We start from the raw sequence: 19,040 nt of genomic DNA on the forward strand, positions 1-19,040 counted from the left end.
AGCGCAGTTATAAATTTGGCTTTATTTACAAAAATAATTAAAACAAAGCACAATTTTTTTTAAAAGACAACTGCTAAAAAAAGTCTGGAATGTTTGCGTGTGTTCAGGGGACCCAGGGAAGTTTATGTATGCAATTGTACCAACTAATTTGATTGTCTCATTGATCAGGTTACATGCAGAGGACTCCTCAGATGCCCCAGTATAGCTCCCCTCAGCCTGGCTCTGCCTTATCTCCTCGTCAGTCGTCTGGAGGACAGATGCATGCTGGGATGGGACCTTATCAGCAGAATTCAATGGGAAGCTATGGACCCCAGGGGGCTCAGTATGGTCCTCAAGGTATGAGCGTGAACCAGCTGGATAGAATGGGAGGCTAGAACTAGTAAATGTGAGCAGGAAAAATGGCCCATATCCCCTGCTGCCTTTTTTTTGCCTTTAACAAATTTGCATTTTTTACACCGTATTAAAATGTGTGGATGTTGCAACAGCATCTGAAACACTTTCCTGCCACAAAAGAGAGTGTGCTTTGTGTCTCACACTTGGAAACAAGGGTAAGACGGATGACTTTAAGAATTAAAGTGCTTCTGCTATAGAATTCCCCTCTTGATTTGAAAAAAATTCAGATGAGGGTGCTTGTAAAAACTACTGCTGAATTGGTTGACTTCAGAAGGGGAAGAATTTGACAGAGTTGTATGTGTTATGTCACTTTAACTAGGGCCTCTCTGTTCTGTACTGGGCCATTTGGGTAATTGTGTTCTGTGATGAGCTCAGGGGAGGTTCATGCTGCCTTTGATTTGATGCTGTAACTTGATTGTGTTTAGACCTATTTTATGCAGATTAACCAGGTAACTTGAGTTTAGGTGCTAAAATTCACCTAGGTCTCTGTGCTCTTTTTGTTAATGATTTTAAAACAGCTGCAGATTTGAAGACTTCCAGTAAGTCACAGATTAAATAGCTGGAGGTGCTCTTTCTCCCCTCTTTTCTCTCTGCAGGAGGTTATCCCAGGCAGCCAAACTACAATGCTATGCCTAATGCCAACTACCCCAGCCCAGGAATGGGAGGAAGTATAAACCCAATGGGAGCAGGGAGCCAAATGCATGGTCAGACTGGTGTGCCACCCTATACTGGGCTTCCCCCAGGAAGGATGAGCCATGCTGCCATGGGGAACAGGCCCTATGGACCCAACATGGCAAATATGCCTCCCCAGGTGGGGACAGGGATGTGCCCCCCACCAGGTGGCATGAACCGGAAAGCACAAGAAGCAGCTGCTGCTGCAATGCATGCTGCTGCCAACTCTATCCAGAACAGGTAAGAAATGAGACTGCCCTATGTCCTGTTGTTGTTTTCAGCCCTTTCATGTGGCATATCCTCTGACTTCAGACAAGGGTGCGTTTTGAAACAGTCAGACTTTGAGAAACTCTGAATACAGGTTTCCTTAAAATGCCTGCAGAAGGGCAAGTCTTCAGTCAATCTGGAGAAGTTAGGAGGAGAGAAGAGTTTCTGAATAACTACACAATTAGCAAAAGCGACGAGGAGTCCTGTGGCACCTTATAGACTAACTGAAGTGTAGGAGCATAAGCTTTCGTGGGCAAAGACCCACTTCGTCAGATGCATGTACATCTGACGAAGTGGGTCTTTGCCCACGAAAGCTTATGCTCCTACACTTCAGTTAGTCTATAAGGTGCCACAGGACTCCTCGTCGCTTTTTCAGATTCAGACTAACACGGCTACCCCTCTGATACTTGACACCATTTGAAAGAGGAGTGCTAGTTCGCCCTAGTAGCGTCCACACAGAGCCATTAGCACGTGGGTTTACTCTGCAATTCACGCCCTGCAATGTCCGTGTTGTGGTGCAGTGTGGACAAGCAGTTGGACTTCAGAGTCACTTAAGTGCTCTGTAGACTTTATTCTGCCTCAGTTTTAGTGGGCAAGTGTTCTCATGGAATCAGATGCTTCCGTTTCATGTCAGCGGCAGAAAGCCTCTGTTAGCAAAGCCCACTCCAGCAGAATGCAAATTTTAATGCTTGATATTGAAAACATACTTCTGCTCTACCCCTCTCCTGCTTTTAGGCCTCCTGGCTATCCCAACATGAACCAAGGAGGAATGATGGGAACTGGACCTCCTTATGGACAAGGAATTAACAGTATGGCTGGCATGATAAATCCCCAGGGTCCTCCATATTCTATGAGTGGGAATATGGCCAACAACTCGGCAGGTAAAGCAGTGCTAACCCCGAGGAGGGCATTGGATTTCATGATACTGAATTGAAATGCAGTGTTTTGAGAGCCTGTTTAATCTTCTAGGGATGGCAGCAAGTCCGGAAATGATGGGCCTTGGGGATGTCAAACTGACACCTGCAACTAAAATGAACAACAAGGCAGATGGGACGCCAAAAACAGAATCCAAGTCAAAGGTAAAACGTGTGTTCCTGTTTTAGGCTGAATTGGGGCCACAACTAGGCTGAATTGGGGCCTCATTGCATGGGGTGTTGTGCAAACACACAGACATGTTCTTTATCCCAAGGAGATTATTTTACCCTCTCCTTAAAATTCTCTGTTGTATAGATGCCACTCTCGCCTCTTGGTTTGAACAGTTACTTAGGAAATGTGGGAGAGCCTGTTTCCTTGCTAATAGGGTTAGGTTTTTGCAGTATTTCTGCATGTGCAAAAGGCTGACCAATTAGAAAAAATCAAAAGGGGGGAGGTATGTGTGAAGTAGGTATGAGCATCTAAATTTGTTCTCTAAAGAGATCATCTACAAAGGATTCTCCCGCCTGGGTCTTAACTCCTTACTACAAGGCTCATGGATCTCCCAGAGCTGTCAATGTTTCTATTTTAACTTTGAGGTAGAGTATACACCAGATCCTAGTGACCATCACATACCATGCCCTTGCAAAGTACTACTGCTGCCCTCTCAGACGCTCCAGTTCTTGACTGGATCGGCAGAGTTCTCCGCTACATGCTGCATTTTTGCATTGCTCTAGTTCTGCTGTCAGCACCATTATGTCTCCATATCAGTGCTTTGTGCCAAGGCTTATACGGTCTTGATACACAAGTCTATGGTGCAGACAGCATACACTATACAGGTTTTCCCTCCTCTCCCCCAAAATCACATGGACAGTTCTAGTTATTTGTATGAGGCACACTGAAAATCTGGGTGAAAAGGGCTATCGTTTAGACATTTCCGGTGCAAAATACATCTCCAGTGTGAGCACAGAGAGTCCACATAGGAAGAGCCTGATTTTTCCTACTTCTCACATAAGTGAAGACAGATGACATTCCCCACCCCACCCCACCCCCAACTTGGATCTAGCCCAGGAATCTACACAGGTCAAAACTGAGAAGTATGTGAGCCAGGAATCTCTGGCCAATATTGGTACTGTGCCTTTACACTGTGTGTTGGGTCAGCTAGCAAAGACTGTCCCCCTATGTGGTAGACAGGGAGGGAGAGTCCATCTTACCCGAGAGTGCTGCTGACTGTCTCTACCCTCTTCAAGAGAACTTGTTAGTGGGGGCTGTGGGTATTGGAAAGCTTGGTTACTGTGCTGTGGCCCAGAGTCTTTTCCGAACTGCAGTTCATGTGGGGGAGTAATTGGAAAGTGTGTGGCAGCAACTAGGGATGTGAACAACTGGTACCTGGGATCACAGTGGAGGGCTGGCCCCTCGGGGTTGGGAGCCAGCCTCAGTCTCAGAGCTGGGACCCTCCTGCTGCCAGTGGTGGCAGGGCAGGGAACCTCTTAGCCAAGGCTGGGTAAAATACGGCCCAGGAGCCAGATCCAGCCCGCAGACCACCCTGCCGAGATCCTTGGGCGCACACAGTTGCTGCGGTTTGACACGGTCCCTGCAGCTCTCTGCTCTGCAGGTAGGGCAAGGCTTCCTGCTGGGTCTCTGCCTCCAGCCCAGTCCTCAGCTCCTATTGGCCAGAAACAACCGGCCAATAAGGACTGACCTCAGCCAATCGCTCCGATTGGCTGGAAACAGCCAGCCAATCGGAGCTGAGAGATTGGCCTGAGAGACTGGGGCAGTGCAAGCCTCTTCTTCCCTTCCTCCCCCCCCCCCACTTGGTGTTGAGAGCCACATGGAGGGAGCCCAGCCAGCGCCTGCCTCTGGCATCCCAACCCCTCCTGCACCCCAATTCCCTTCCCTCGCTATCCAAACCCTCTGTGCCCCCTGCCCCAGGTAACAGCTCCCTTCCAGGCCTGTACCCCCTTCCACACCCTTCCCTCAGGCCGGAATCCTCTTCTGCACCTACACCCCAATCCTCTGACCCAGATCACAACTCCCTCCTCCACCCAAACACCCTCTCAGACCCCGCACCCCAGTCCCTTACCCCGTGCGCCCTTCTGCACCCAGCCTTCGGAGTGGCCCCTCACCAAATATTATTGCCCATCCTTGCTCTTGGCCATGGTGGCGGCTGTCCCAATCTTGGGGCTGGGACTGTCCTGCCATTGCCACTGCTGGTGGCAGCCCCAGGGCTGGGAGATTGCTGCCACCAGTGGTGGACAGCCCTGCCTTTGGGTGGGATCCTGCATTAGTCGGTTAACCAATTAAACATACAGTTAACCTAATGTTTAGCTGGTTTAATCAGGATTTTATATCGCTAGTAGCAACGATTCTAGTCATGGATTACCATGTCCTTGTAGCTAAGGGCCAGGTGGGGCTTTGGAATGAGGCCTCTATCCTGGTCAGTTTTCATCTCCCCTCCCTCTTCACCTTTCCAAGAGAAATCATAGGATCTTAAGCAGCCATACAACTATAGTCAGGCATATATAGCACGCATGCATTTGCCTTAAGGCCATGCTGGTCCCACCAAGACAACCGTTCTTGAGGGCTTTGACTTACACTGGAGAGTAGAATCAGGAAGCCTCTCTGCAGGAGGCAAAGGAGGCAAAGGCTGTGGTTTCTTAGGGGTTCTTCAAGGGATGCAAGGAAAAGGCTCCACTTCTTAAGCTTTCTTCCTTTTCAGCATCTCTCTGAAGGGCACTTGAGCAGCACCCACGACCCTGTACCAAAAACTGAAGATGATTCAAGTGGTGATTCCCAAGGACTCCACTCTTGGTTTGCATATGCACAGAAGATTGGATTCTTATGGCCAGACATTCGTTGGGGCTGTGCATGGCCACCAGCACTTGAGTGCAGAGAAGTCCATCTCACCCTCATTTCCTTCTCACCTTCCTTGGCAGAGAGAGAGAAGAGCAGGTGGATAGTTCTGGCTGTGGGAGTTAACTATAGAACTGGTGGGGCCTTCAAGAGCCCATCAAGTCTAGTCCGCTGCACTCATGGCTGGGCCAAGCAACATCTAGATCATCCTTGATGTGTGTGAGACTCAGGTGCTCTTAAAAATCTCGAGTGATGGAAATTGCACAACCTCCCTAGGCAACTTATTCCAGTGTTTCACCACCCAGACCGTTAGGAAGTTTTTCCTAATGTCCAACCTAAACTTGCCTTGTTGCAATTTAAGCCCCTTGCTTCTTGTCTTGCATCAAACATTAAAGAGAAAAATGTTTCTCCCTCTAACATCCTTTTAGGTATTTGAAAGCTGTTGTCATGTCCCCCTTCAGTCTTGTCTTTTCCAAACTGAACAAACCCAATTATTTCAGTCTTTCCTCATCGCTCATTTTTTTAGATCTTTAATCATTTTTGTTGCTCTTTTCTGGATCTTCTCCACATCTTTCCTGAGATGTGGTTCCCAGGACTGGACACAATACTCCAGGTGAGACCTAATCAGCGCAGAGCAGAGTTCAGAGAGAACCTTGTTGCCCATTGGCAGTGCACATACACAAATCCTTGTCTTAGGTTCTAGTTTGTGGTGTGAAGCCCCCACCACCTCTAGTTCTAGGCTGCAGCAAAATGGCTCCAGTGCTTTGAACCTGCTCCTTGGGTAAGCCTCAATCCCACTTGATGGGCTCTGTTTTGTTTAGCAGAGGGACCTGGTCCGGAGACCTCGTCTTCATGTTCGGTGATGCACTGGTGCAGCTACGCTGCACCATTGTAGTGCTTCAGTACAACACCAATGGGAGAGCTGCTTCTGTCATGCAGTTAATATATCACCACAAGAGGTGTTAGCTATCAGTGGGAACAGCCCTCCTGTTGACATAGCGCTGTATACATGGGGGGCTAGGTCGGTCTAACTACTTTGCTCTGGGGTGTGGATTCCCACCCCCCGCTCAGCGTCAGTTACAGCCGTGTAGGAGTGTAGCATAGACCTGTGAGTAGTGACATAACATCATTTCTTCTCTGCGCAAAGTCCGAGCTAGAAAAGCCCCCTTAAAAATGATCCAGTTGGAGCACTCGACACTAGCCTCCTCAGTCCTCCTGTCAGTCCCCTGACAAGCAGAGGTTCTGTTCTGACTTCCCAGGCTATGTTAACTAGTAATCCCCAATATGCCTCTCTTCCCACTTCAGCCAATGGGTAGGATGGAGCCTTTCATTGGAGTTGAGCTTGGGTATATGTCACTTCAGGTGTCTGAATCCAGCTGTGCATCAGGTTTCTCTTGGTCTCAACAGTCGAGGTTCAGTCAACAGCCAAGGAAGAGACCGTCTGACACTCGGTTACTCACTGTATCTACAAACTGTCAGCACTTCTGTACAGGCAACCTCAGAACTGTTGGCTGGCTCCCAGTACACCTGTAGCTAGTGATTTACCTGTGAGCATGGTAAGAGTCAAGGGTGGTAATAACTAAGGCATCTGCCACTGAGGTGTCACTGTGGCAGGTACTGCTACTGACTTCCCCTCCTGCCCACTTGAGGGGAATGCAGCTGAGCTGGGACATTTTTTATGAGATGGCCCCCTCCATGGACGAGGTGTGCGCCTTACTTGTTCCAATTGAGGTATAATAGGAACTCTCTACGTACCCTCATTTGATAGCACAGTGAGACTCCGGGGAGAGATCCTTGAGAACCTAGGGCTCATGAGGAATGTTCTTTCTGGTCTTTTCCCCATAATCCATTTATCCCTCCCTGTGTTTGGCATTGGCACTATAGGTTGAAACTGCCTAATCCACGCTTCCCTTGTCCAGCAACATCCCTGGTCTGGCATCATCTGTGCGAGCAGCCATAGGGATAAGCCTTTGGGCTGGGGCTGGGAGCGTTGCCAAATCAGGGGGCTGAGATGGGGCAGCGGAGCCACTGGGAGGAACTCCGAGCCCCTGGTCTCTGGGGATCAGGGGAGGAGCGGAACTTTGTCATGGGAGGGAAGGTAGTAGCACGGCTACCGGAGGGGAACACAGAGGCCCGCAGGCCATAGCAGAGGTGCTGGGGAGGAGCATGGAGCCCCCCAAGTGGCAGCAGAGCCATTTGGTGAAGCATGAAGCTCCCCGGGCGGCAGCAGGGCTGCTTGATGGAGTCTTCTGGGCAGCACCAAAGCTGTTTGGGACAGCGTGACGCCTCAGATGGCAGCAGGCTACTGTGGTGGAGTTCCTGGCCACCGTGGGGAGAGGGGAGTCCCAGGCTGCAGCGAAGTGGGGGTGGGGGAAGTAGAGCTCCCCCTGCACTGTGGGGGGAGACCAGAGCCCTGGTGGCAGTGCAGCTGCCTGGGGTAAAGCAACCCCTGCCGCATTGACCTCCCCGACCTGCACATTCCCTGGTTCGGGTCCCCAGGGTGTCGGACAAGGGAGGTACAACCTGTGCTAGATTCTCTAGGGCTTGCAGCCATATTCACATGAGCCTTCATCTTTTCCCCCTCCCCTCCTCAGGGTTAGAACCCCCACTCCAAAGAGACTATATAAACCAACACAACCAGGTCAGCTCGCATCAGATGCTGGAGCGGAGGCAGGAGGAGAGTGTTGAGAAATGACATCTACAAAGGGAAGAACAGCTTGTTCCCACCACAGTCTCCTCATTCTCTTCTCAGCATTGTCTTTAGCTGATGGCTTCAAGGCATTCTAGGGCTGCCTCAAGCACATGGCAGAGTCTCTAAAGATACCTCTAGAAATAGTGCCTGTTCCCAGATTGCTGAGCATTTTGCACCCTTCCATGCCTGCTGGGCCCTCCATGCCTATAAAGGAGGGTCTGTTAGAATGTGCAAAAAATCTGTGGTAGATGACAGCTACCACTGTTCTGGCTACATCCACACTAAGTCACTTCCAAGGGATTTTGAGCACCTTTGTTCCCATCCAGTACCAGGTTTATTGTTGTAACTGTGGCCCAAGAGATGTCGAAGGAATTAGAGCCTCCCAAATCCACACTGAGGCAGACACACAGAGACTGGACTTGTTCAGATCATCTTCCAGCCTCCAAATGCTTCTGTTAAATGCCTTTATTTCAGTTGGAACCAGCTCTCTCAGTTTGTGGACATGCTATCTCCAGGAGCACAAGGAACTGAAGATGGTGTCTGAAGGACAGTTGAGAGCCCACGCTGGATGTGTCCAGTGCAGCTGTGCACTCTGTAACTACAGTGGTGGGCGTGAGCCGATCATCCTGGCTCCAGCCTGGAGAGGTCCAAACAGCAACTGAAGATCCTCCCTTTAAGGAAACAAATGTTTTAGTTGAGAGACCGACTCCATTGCTTAAAGGACTCCAGGGTGACGCTACCCTCCCTCAGCCTCTGTGTTCCACCCACAAGAAGGAAGCAGTGAAACCACAGATTTTTTCAGGCAGCATTCTTCTGGCCTCTCCTATTACCAGCCTTCAGAGGACATCAGAGCTGCTGAGAGAAGCAGAGGTTCCGGTGATGATTCTCTGCCTTTGCTGCTGCTGCTGCTACTGTCTCTTGTCCACCACGTGGTGTCGGGGGTAACCTGGCAGAACCTCCAAAGGCTTTGTGCTCTTCTAGCCCACCCACTTTTGGCAACTGCCTTATTTTTGGGAGGCCTGGACTCTGATTAGCTTGGATCATTAGAGCCTAGAAATTTACAAGAGGTATTCTATCCAGTTCCAGTCCCCTTCCGGTCCAGCCCTTCCCCCCCATTCCTTTGCAGAGCTCCTTTACATGTGATTTTGTTAAAACAATAAGTTGATATCTTTCTACCACTTAGAGAAGTGCAAGAGGTGCCCTCAGAGTTCAGAAGCAGGGCAGTTTTATTCCAACTATTTCACCATCCCTAAGAAGAAAGGAGGTTGGTGTCCTGTTTTTGGACTCTTGACTCATCATCCTCAGATCGGGGGCCATACTGTATCTTCCCATGCTACAGCAGTAAGATCCTGTAAGGACCTTATTTGTGGTTGCCCTCAGATGGAGGGCCTCAGGTATTAGCACAGTTGATTAATCCCACTGCAGAGCCCTTAGCAACTTGTTTTCTTTGCCACTTATCTAGGACGACTGACATTTTAGTGACCAGTAAGTACATCACCTTAACAGGCAGAGGGAATGGCGCCCTCATGGCAGGGGCCCTTTTATATCATGTTTTCACAAGTACAGGATCTCTCAAACCTCAACCCACGTTTTTTCCCAAAGTTGTGTTAGAATTTCATGTGAACCAATTGATTTATTTCCAAGTGGTCTTCGCCAAGCCTCACTCAGTGCCCTTTTAGAACTGTCTTTCTACGTTGACGGGACAGACTCATTCAGGAATACCCGTGGGCTCTGTGTTTTGGCCTTTGTAAGGAGTACAGGTTGAACCTCTCTGGTCCTGCAACATCTGTGGTCCGGCATGAGTTTAGTTAGCCGATGTCCACTTATCATACGTGTAGCCAAGTTTCCCTTGGCCCCATAAAATTTGTTTCCAGCCACCAGTCCTGGCTCTGTGTTTTATGCTGTCAGTTAGCTCTTAATTTACCCCTCAATGTCTTAAGAGCCCAGGAAGCAGTGGAAATGTTGGTAAAGCTGCTAGACAGTATTGACCTCCTGTGGTTTGGCAAATTCTCTGGTTTGGCACCGGTCAGGGCTCGAGGGTGCCAGACTAGAGAGGTTCCACCTGCATTAGGCAATATCCTCCCAGAGTCTCCATGTGTATAAAGACACAGTAAGAGTCAGCCAGGTAAGATCCACCTGACCACTTGAGAGCTCAGACAGCCTCTGCTGCCTGTTGGCAGACTGTCCCTGTTTCTGAAACTGTGAAGACAGCTACATGGAGCTTGGTCCCTATGTTTACAAGGCATTGCTCCTTTTGTCAGAAGCTTGCAAGTGGGATTGGTCCTGCAATCATTGTTTAGGTAGCACTGCTAATACCCACCTCTAGATGGACAGCTAACAGCTCATTAGCCACTGAACACTTGGCAAGATAGCAATGCATAGGCATGATGTCTGTTGCAGGTAGCTTGTGTTCTCCTGGCATCTCGGACCTTCTGCCAGAAAGCCCTACAAATCCGTGCGCAAAAGGTTTGGGCTGATCCAAGTTCTCTTACTTGCCTTCTGCAAAAAATGTTTTTGGCTACCTTTCTCACCTGTCTCAATCTGATTCCATCCAGGTATGTCTAGCCTATTTCCACTTAGGTCTGGGAAGCCCCTTGTCAGACTCCCATAAGGCTTGATACTTGGGGGGGGGGGGGGAATGAAAAAACATTAAACTCCCCACCACCACCCCCACACACACTCTTGCGTTGTGGAACACTACTGTTGTATCATCAAAGCTGATGAACTTTCCTTGGGAACCATGTTTTTCAGGGAGTTTAAATGTCTTTCTTGAAAGGGCATTTTAGTATTGGTGACGTCAGCCACAAAGTGCTGTAGTGACTATCCTTGTAAAACCTGGTAGACGGTGTCTGAGTGGTGCTGCAGACTCATCTCAGAGTGCTCTGAAGCAGCACATTGAGTTCCATCTTAATGAACTTATTCCCCTATCACCACTCACCAGCATGGCATGCCCCCCATGCAAGAGAAGCATGTTTCTGTGTGTGTCACTCAAACAGTCCAAGGTGGGATGTATCTGGCTCTTCCTGGAGCAGACTAGACTCTTTTTAAAAAAAAAAAAAAAAAAAAAAAAAAAAAAATCCACCCAATTCTTTTTCTGTTCATACCAGTTTGCTAGGTAACATTGTGACCCGTGGGACCACATCTAAATGGATACCTGATTGCTCTTATGACGTGCTGGCCTGAAACAAGAAGACCTTGTAAAAAAACTCCAAGACAACATAGTCACCATAGTCTGCCCCAAATATTTAATCAATTACATCTGCAGAGTAGCTACATGATCTTCCTTCTGCAGACTCACACATTATTGCTTGAATTTGGCCTCTAGAATAGAGATTCTACTCCAGACCCAATTTCAAAGATAGGAGAGGCCAAACCGTCTTCCTTCCTCTTGCCTCCAAAACAGTCTTTAATTAAAAAAAAAACACCCTTATTTTCAGTTGGCAATCTTTTGCATAAAGAAGTTTTGATTGTGCTGTCCTTCCGCAGACTTGAAGGTATTTTTAAGAGGTATCTTTCTTTTATATTTGCAGGGAAAAAGCAGCACGTGCTGGCAGGGGAAGAGAGAGGTTTCCAATGTTTTTTACATTAGTGACATTGTTGCAACTTGTACCTAATTCTGTAAATTCAATCATTAGGAAGGGAAGATTATGAAAGGAAAAGATTCTTTTGTAGGATTCCTCACACATTTACTTCCTATTAGGATTTGGTGGTTTTAACTGAAAACCTTTCAGAGTGTTATTTTTGGTTCTTGATGCATTTGTAGTTATGTATGCTGGGACCTTCCACCAGAGTAATAGAAAATGGACGGACTAAAAGGGTTAGGAGGGTAGTGTTTATAGTTGGCAGAGAGTGATGGCTAATAGGGATCTGGCTTGTCTTTATCCCGATAGAGCTGTGCTTAGGATTCAGAAAACTTTAAGAGCTGATGGAATTCCCCATTTATTGTGCTATGGAACAGACCAAGTAGTAAGAATATCCCTTTAAGGTCTCTTCAGAGAAGCAGACATACGGGTTATTCAGTCTCTTGTTGAAAAGATTGTCACCCCTTGTCCGTCCCTTTCCCCCTCACCACACAAACCATTCTGGTGTCTAGATGAAACTTACCTGGCTTCTATAGCCTTTCTGTGGGTGGACGAACTTCCTCTTTTGAAGTGTGCTCATTGGGATCCTGTTTTGATTCTCAGCAGCATTGTCCACAAAAGCTCAATGTTACCCATCTGTTACAGCATGGATGGGCAACCAGGAATGGTGGGTGAACCACAAGAGTGATACTCCTTCACCTTAGTGGGCCACCGCAGCTCGTGACTCAACGGGGGTTCCACCTGCAGGGCCCCCGATCTGCTCCCCCACACACCTCTGGAGCATCGGAGCCCAGCACTTAACTGCTTCTCCCCCTTCCTCTCAGCACTTTCAGAGCCTGCAAATCACCTGCTTTGCACTCTGTGCCCACTTCTTCCCCTCCCTCCCAGAGCTGGAACACCACTTGCAGCATTCTAGCTCTGGGAAGGGGGGGGAGCAGGGGACAGAGTGCGAATCAGGCGATTCACAGGCTCCAGATGTGCTGGGAGGGTAGGGGAGGAGCAAATAAGCATGGGGCTCTGGCTGGCCCAGTACATGAGACATGTAGGGGAGGGCGTAGGCAGGGGTTCTGTGGGCCACAAGTGGAGCCCCAGCGGGCTGCATGTGACCCATGCGCTGCAAGTTGCCTGCACTGGTCTACAGCAACCTCTGATTTTGACATGTGCGTTTCACCTTTGGGCTGATGTCTGGCTGCTCCTAATACAACTGCAGAATTTTATCCCTTCAGGGTTTCTACTTTATAAGATGACAAAACCAGCTTGAGCTTGATGTGTTAAGATTTTTTTTGACTCACTTGCTCCTCCATCTTGAGATCTGTTTTCTCTTCATTCTAGAAGTCCAGTTCTTCTACCACCACCAACGAAAAGATTACCAAATTGTATGAGCTGGGTGGTGAGCCGGAGAGGAAGATTTGGGTAGATCGTTACCTAGCCTTCACTGAAGAGAAAGCCATGGGCATGACCAACCTCCCGGCTGTGGGCAGGAAACCTCTAGACCTTTACCGGCTCTATATCTCTGTAAAAGAGATTGGAGGACTGACTCAGGTGCGTGACCAGAAGTTCAGAAAGCCATCACAACCGTGATGCAAATGAGATGGCTGTACGTTTATATGTAGCCTCTGACTCAAAACTTCAATCATATAGGCAGCTGGATTCAAGCTTAACTCGAGTTGCTAATTGAGTTCTTCAGATTTAAATTGAATCTGCAACTTTAAAGTAGTGTCAATACCTTATTTCTAAAATCCAGTATCCTAGAATTAAGTGGATCTAATTGCAGTGCTTGAGAGTATTCTGACCTCACTGAGATCCACTTGGTGCTTTTCCTCACCCAGGCTGTAGAACAGCAGTGAGGCCCTGTTTGCATCACTTATTAGTGTTGCTGCATATGGGCTGCCTGCTGATCTCCTGGCTACTTCAGTTTGCTGCTCGCTGTTACCCCTCTCTGAATCTCCCTTTCCTTTGAGCCAGGCAAGCAGAGGCTTACTGCTTTGGTTTTGATCCACAGTTTCAGCCCAACTGTGTGGCTGTTGTGCTTGCTACCTGTTTTGCTGGTATCTAGTTGGGAAATATGGCTCTGGGGTATATCCCCTAGAAAAGGGAAATGGCTTGAATTTTATATTCTGACCCTCTTTTCTTTGGGGTGTGTGTGTGCAGGTCAATAAAAACAAGAAATGGCGTGAGTTAGCCACCAATCTTAATGTGGGCACGTCTAGCAGTGCAGCTAGTTCTTTGAAGAAGCAGTACATCCAATGCCTCTATGCCTTTGAGTGCAAGATTGAACGAGGCGAAGACCCACCCCCAGACATCTTTGCAGCTGCTGATTCAAAGAAGTCCCAGCCCAAGATACAGCCCCCATCTCCAGGTGAGTATAAAGACTATAGACAAGATGCCCTATATTCTGCAGCAAATTGGATTTAAATTCCTCTTTTCTACTGTCACATGAAATTTCTTATGACGATATCTGAAGTGTTCAAATTGAGGCTTTTAATGGGCTCCGTGTATATGACTAGTGCAGTGAATAAAGTATTCCTTGTGGTATGTGCATCTTCTTGCAGTGCTCATCCCGGCGGGTGCAAATGTGAGTCCTTCAGTAAGAGTGTCCATTGGCCTGCATCTTCAGGGCCATGTGGGGTGCAGCAAGCTGACCACCTAACCTGTTTCTTTTCTGCTGCTTGCAGATTGGGAAGGAGCCCTCATGCATGTGGCCTTCTAGTGATGTCTGTCCTTTGTTTGCAGATGCTGTAAATAGTTGTATTAGTTCCTTTTATTAATTAGTAAAGTCTTAAACTGTTAGCTGATAGGCTTGGGATTCTCCCTTCCATTTCTCCAGCCATCGGGGCACTTAAACCTAGAGAAGACATAGACATGGCTTGGGAGTCACTCATAGTAAATACTTAGAGACCAGCACTCAAAGAAAAGTGTATGGTTCCTGTGGTGACTGTGACCTTTCTTTCTCCTCTTGTTTGGATCCTCACATGGCTCATGGCAGAGTGGCAACTGTAGAGGTGGCCAGTCTGCACTGCCCCTTATGCCCTGCAGCACAAGAAGGCATCAGGTGCTGGCACAGACCAGCAGGCACTGCTGAAGGATTTCCAGTCCTTGGCATACTGAGCACATGCCTGCCTGCAGTGCATATCCATAGGGACCACATTAACGGAGACTCTTTGGTACTTGGCTTGTGTGCTGCCTCCAAACATTTAATATTCCGCAGGCTTTTGCCCTGACAGAACTGTTTGGAGGAAGGGGCAAGTGGGGGATCATGGCCTGGAGAAGGCTCTTTGAGGTGACTTCTGTATATTTGAGCAGCATTGCATCCAGCTGTGGTTTGCGATCTTCTGGGAAAGTAGCACCTTATGCTCACCAAAGCACTGAATACTTGAAGCTTGCCTTCCAGGCCTGTGTAATCAGATATTGCCTCGGTTGCTTACTTTCCTACAGCTAGCTGCTGGCCTAGGGCTGTGCGCCTACAAACGATTTTTTTTTTAAATACCAACTCGTTGGGATGGTTTTGGTTGTAGACAAGTTGGGTGAGCTTTAGAGTAGGCTATGAAGTAGACTGTTGTGTAGTTTTGTTTCCTGGAGAGTCTCTAGATTGTTCTTGAGCATCATGTCTGATCCAGCCAGTAAAGACCAGGAAAAAAGTATGGGTTTAAGCAGTGCACTTTGAGCCCTGTGTTCTTCCCAGAATATGGTGCCTTCTGTAGAGATGGAAGGCCACTCCCTAGGTGGCTGTTCTGAACATGCCAAACCTTGAACCTCTACTGCGAAATACCAGGTAAACTCAGCTGTTCCACAGCCTCCCTCTCAAGTCAGATCATTAGGTGCAGTTTGTTTGCTTTGAAACACCTTCATGAGGGAATGGGAGAATCCTTGGTTCTGGGATGGGCTTCTTTGTTCAGCTCCAGAACAGTGCAACAGTCCTGCTTTGAGAGTACTCTACTTGTACTCTCAAATCAAATCTGGTCAGTCCTGGTTGTGTGAACCCTTTTAGGCACCACTGGGACCTTTCTCTCAAAGGCCTCTCAGGTCCTTGGCATTTTTCTCTGCAGATGCTGCTGCTTTCTCCCATCCTCACCATTTATCGGTGGCCAGTTGAGAAGCCTGTTGCTTTGTCCTTTCTCAAAAGGGCCACAGGCAACCACCAGAACCTTCTTTGTCTCTTTAAATTGTTCTCTCATCTCTCTTCACCTGTGGCTCATATCCACAGTGTAACATGTCTGTACTGAATAGGGCTGAAGTCATATTTGATAGCAAAACTTCTGCTTTGCTTGAATACTATCACATCTGCCCCCTTACGCCTGATGACTGCAGATAGTTTCGGGAGTTGCTGGTTTGAATAAATGTCTTGAGTAGAAGACTGTCAAAGTCCAGGAAGAAAATGCTGCCTGTATTGATATATACTGTATCTGAGACCAAGGAGAAGAACTTAGCTGTTGATTGATGCTGACACACACCTGCTACAGGCAACTGGCTGACCCCAGGATCTGCCCACAAAGAGATTCCTTGTACACGGTTCTATAGCAGCATTTTCGCACCTCTTCCATACTTGACTCAGACTCTTTGGGTGTCTCTGCAGCCAAAGGGAAGCTTTAATAGCACCAGGCTTTGTGGTTCTGCCCTTCTGACAAAACCAGAAAGATTTACTTATGGGGCCGAAAAACCATATTGCCTCAGGTAGAGGTGGCAGTGCAGTCAGTGCCTTTACGTTTTAGTTCCAGTGCAGGGATGAGCAGAAAATCCAGTGATCAGTATTTTTCCTGTTGAATTGGAGCAGGGATCTACTATGTGTATTTTCAACAATCCCATTGCTACCACCCGTGGGGGGTGGGGGGGAGAGAGTTTTGCTTGATCAGTCCAGTTTTTGGAACAGGAAACGTCTCCATATTTGCTACTTAGACTTCCAAGCCTCGTAACATGAGACAGCCATCTTCTCCTGCATCACAAATCAGTCTCTTCACCTAGCTGCTTGGATCACAGGACATGGATTTCTTTTCATCTAGCAAATTCTGCAAGGCAGCAAAGTATTTCCTTGCAGACCAAAAACCAGGACTATGTAGCCCTTTAAAGACTAACAAGATGGTTTATTAGGAGATGAGCTTTCGTGGGCCAGATCCACTTAGCCTTCCCTATTGAAATTCTACTCCCAGAAGTGGATAAAGGTTTTCCTCTCGCAGCAGTGGATAGTAGTCTGTCACCATACTCTGTATTCATATAATCTTGTATTAACTTCTACCTGTATCTGAAACATCAGCCGTGTGATATCCTTGAACAAAATGCACTTGTTTGCCACCTCAGAATACCACTCTCTCCCACAGGCAACTGAAGCATTTAGCCACAGTCCCAAGAAGCCTAAAAAAACTGGGTAATGTCTTTTCTCCATTCAGGAAACCTGTCCCCATATGGACATAACTTCACTGTATTCCACAGGATGAAACTACTTTTGTCATTAGGCAAAAATTTTGCCTAAAGCAGCATCTGAGTTAAACTTAAACCAGACCACCCGTCTCTTCCAAAAACCTCATTCTTTCCAGCAAGGAAAGGAAGCTACGTAACCAAGGCATTAAGAGGGTTCTGAGTGAGTTTGGTTAGGACTAACACATCTAGGAAGTCACTTAATTTGTGATGGCTTTTGGAGATTTCCTCTTGCTCCCGGTGAGTGGACTAGCTTGTGTATAGCTGCTTCTTTTTGCTTAGCTTAGCTTAAGGGAATGTGATTCTCACGACTTGGCCTTCTAGGGATAAGGTGGCATTGATGGCTGATTTTGGTGATGGAACTCTGTGGGTCTGCTGCCTGCACCTCATTGTGCGTTTATGCTGTAGTAACCTTGACGCAAAGCCGTTAGCTGGGTGGTCCTCTCAGAATTGTCTCTGCATATTCATGTTGTTCACTCACTTTTCACAACATTGACTCCAGACCTCAATGCCTCAGGTGGGTGCTCATCCTGTCCCACCAAGTTCCTGATGCCCAGACTGGGAGCATCTCGCAAATGGGAGTGCCCAGGGGCAACTCTCAGAACATTTCTTTTTGGCAGCTGGGTAGCCGGCAGTGGGGCATGTGGTACCCAGGCAGGCAGAGTTAGGTTTGGCAACTGACAGCAGTTTGACCCTTAGAACTGAGGGGGCAGCTGTGGCTTCATCTCTGTGTCTCTGAGATGACTCTTGGTGGGAGCGAGCTGTGCCCTACTTATCCATCACTGAATGCTTTTAAACTCCCGTTGCTGGCATGTGAGGTTAACACTCCCTGAAGATGGATAGAGGTGGGTCGTATTCCTCAGAGCTGTTGCTTCATGCTGTTTGCGGACTGCTCAGTTCACCTTTGATTGCTGGTCCTTGGGCTGTGACGAGCGCTTTCCATGTTTTCTTGCCTTAATGGAGGCTTAGATTCTAATGCAGAGTTGTGCGCTAAGTGATGTGTTTCGTAGCTGTAGGATCTTCCCAGGAGCGTGTGATGGGGTAGCGCTACTAGACTGTATTGAAATCTGTGCCCCGCTCAGGCAAGCCGTTCTGGAAAACAGTGTGCAGAATCCCCCCGCCCCCTGCCCCACAAAGCTGCGTGCTTTGTGTGCCCAGGAAGCTGGCTCCTGGGCAGTACAGTCTGGGCTACTGCCCCTCCCTTCCAGGCCTCCTTGGGCTGTTGAGTGTGAATGGCTGGGTGTCCTCTGGGAGGTGGAGTTGGCTGGTCTCCAACAGTTTGTGAATTAGTGAGTGGGAGGGACAGCAGGGGGCTGTCCAGCACAGGGACTGTCCCCAGCCTGGAGACCAGCCCTGAATTCCCAGGGGAGCCTGGTGCTGACATGCTAATGAATAGTGAAGCAGGGTGTGGGGGGAGGGTTATGAATGAAGCTCCCTGCTGAGCTGGACTGCCCGCCCTTCGGGCTGGAAGGGGGGGGGGGGACAGGGTGCCAGGAAGGTGGGGCATAAACAAACATGACCTGCCAGTGACCTTAGAGGATTTTAATGAATAGCTGAAATGACTCATCAACCAGCAAGGCTGAAGCTGAGGGATATCGGATGCCGGGAATGGTAACTAATGGAAACATTAATTAAGGGTTCGGCTCTTGCCAGCTGCAAGGAGAGTAGCAGTAGTTCTGCAGGAATAGTGGGACTTAAGCACATTGTGTGCTCCCTTACACATGGGGACCTAGGGTTTTCATTGGGTTTGTCCTGGCCTCTGTCTCAAGGGATCCCGAGTAGCCACTTCTTGGCTACGCCAGGGCTTTTGTCACTTGTTGAAAGTGCTCTTCTTTCTCTGGTCTGTTCCTAAGGGTCTAGCCCAGGGGTGAGAAGCTTTTTTGGGTTGGGCCACTGACCCACAGAAAAATCATTTGGGGGCTGCACACAAGTGAGAAACAAAAAAACCCACCCCTCAGGGGCTGGATCCAGGCAAGCTGGGGGCTGCCTTAGGTTCCCTACCCCTGGTCTAGCCCAAAATGGTTTAGGAGTGCCCCATGAATTATCCTGAACAAGCCCCCCACCAGCAGGGCAAGTCGGATCAGGGAACCTTGCTGTACAGTCAGTGCCCGTCACTGAAGGCAGTGGAGTGTCCATTTCATAAAGGACGTGAGCCGTACAGAAACCAGACTCACGAAGGTGCAGGGCTGCAGTGCTTGCCACTCTTGATATTGTGGTTGTCATGCTTGCGGGACAAACATTTTAATTCTGTGCCGCCTGGT

At 48.3% G+C, this 19,040-nt stretch overlaps 1 protein-coding gene across 3 annotated transcripts in view; it reads left to right on the forward strand.

The window, feature by feature from the left end:
- ARID1A (AT-rich interaction domain 1A) overlaps positions 1–19,040 on the forward strand; it is an 87,334-nt gene that overhangs the window by 59,019 nt on the left and 9,275 nt on the right. For all 3 annotated transcript variants that reach the window (XM_075908744.2, XM_075908745.2, XM_006139147.5), the window contains 6 exons: positions 169–336; positions 990–1,305; positions 2,068–2,213; positions 2,302–2,411; positions 12,703–12,912; positions 13,522–13,729. In XM_075908744.2, the coding sequence (XP_075764859.2) occupies positions 169–336; positions 990–1,305; positions 2,068–2,213; positions 2,302–2,411; positions 12,703–12,912; positions 13,522–13,729 (1,158 nt within the window). The remainder of the gene's footprint in view (positions 1–168; positions 337–989; positions 1,306–2,067; positions 2,214–2,301; positions 2,412–12,702; positions 12,913–13,521; positions 13,730–19,040) is intronic.

Source organism: Pelodiscus sinensis, chromosome 26 (assembly GCF_052426305.1).
Source record: "Pelodiscus sinensis isolate ZL-2025 chromosome 26, ASM5242630v1, whole genome shotgun sequence".
NCBI classification, from domain to species: domain Eukaryota; kingdom Metazoa; phylum Chordata; order Testudines; family Trionychidae; genus Pelodiscus; species Pelodiscus sinensis.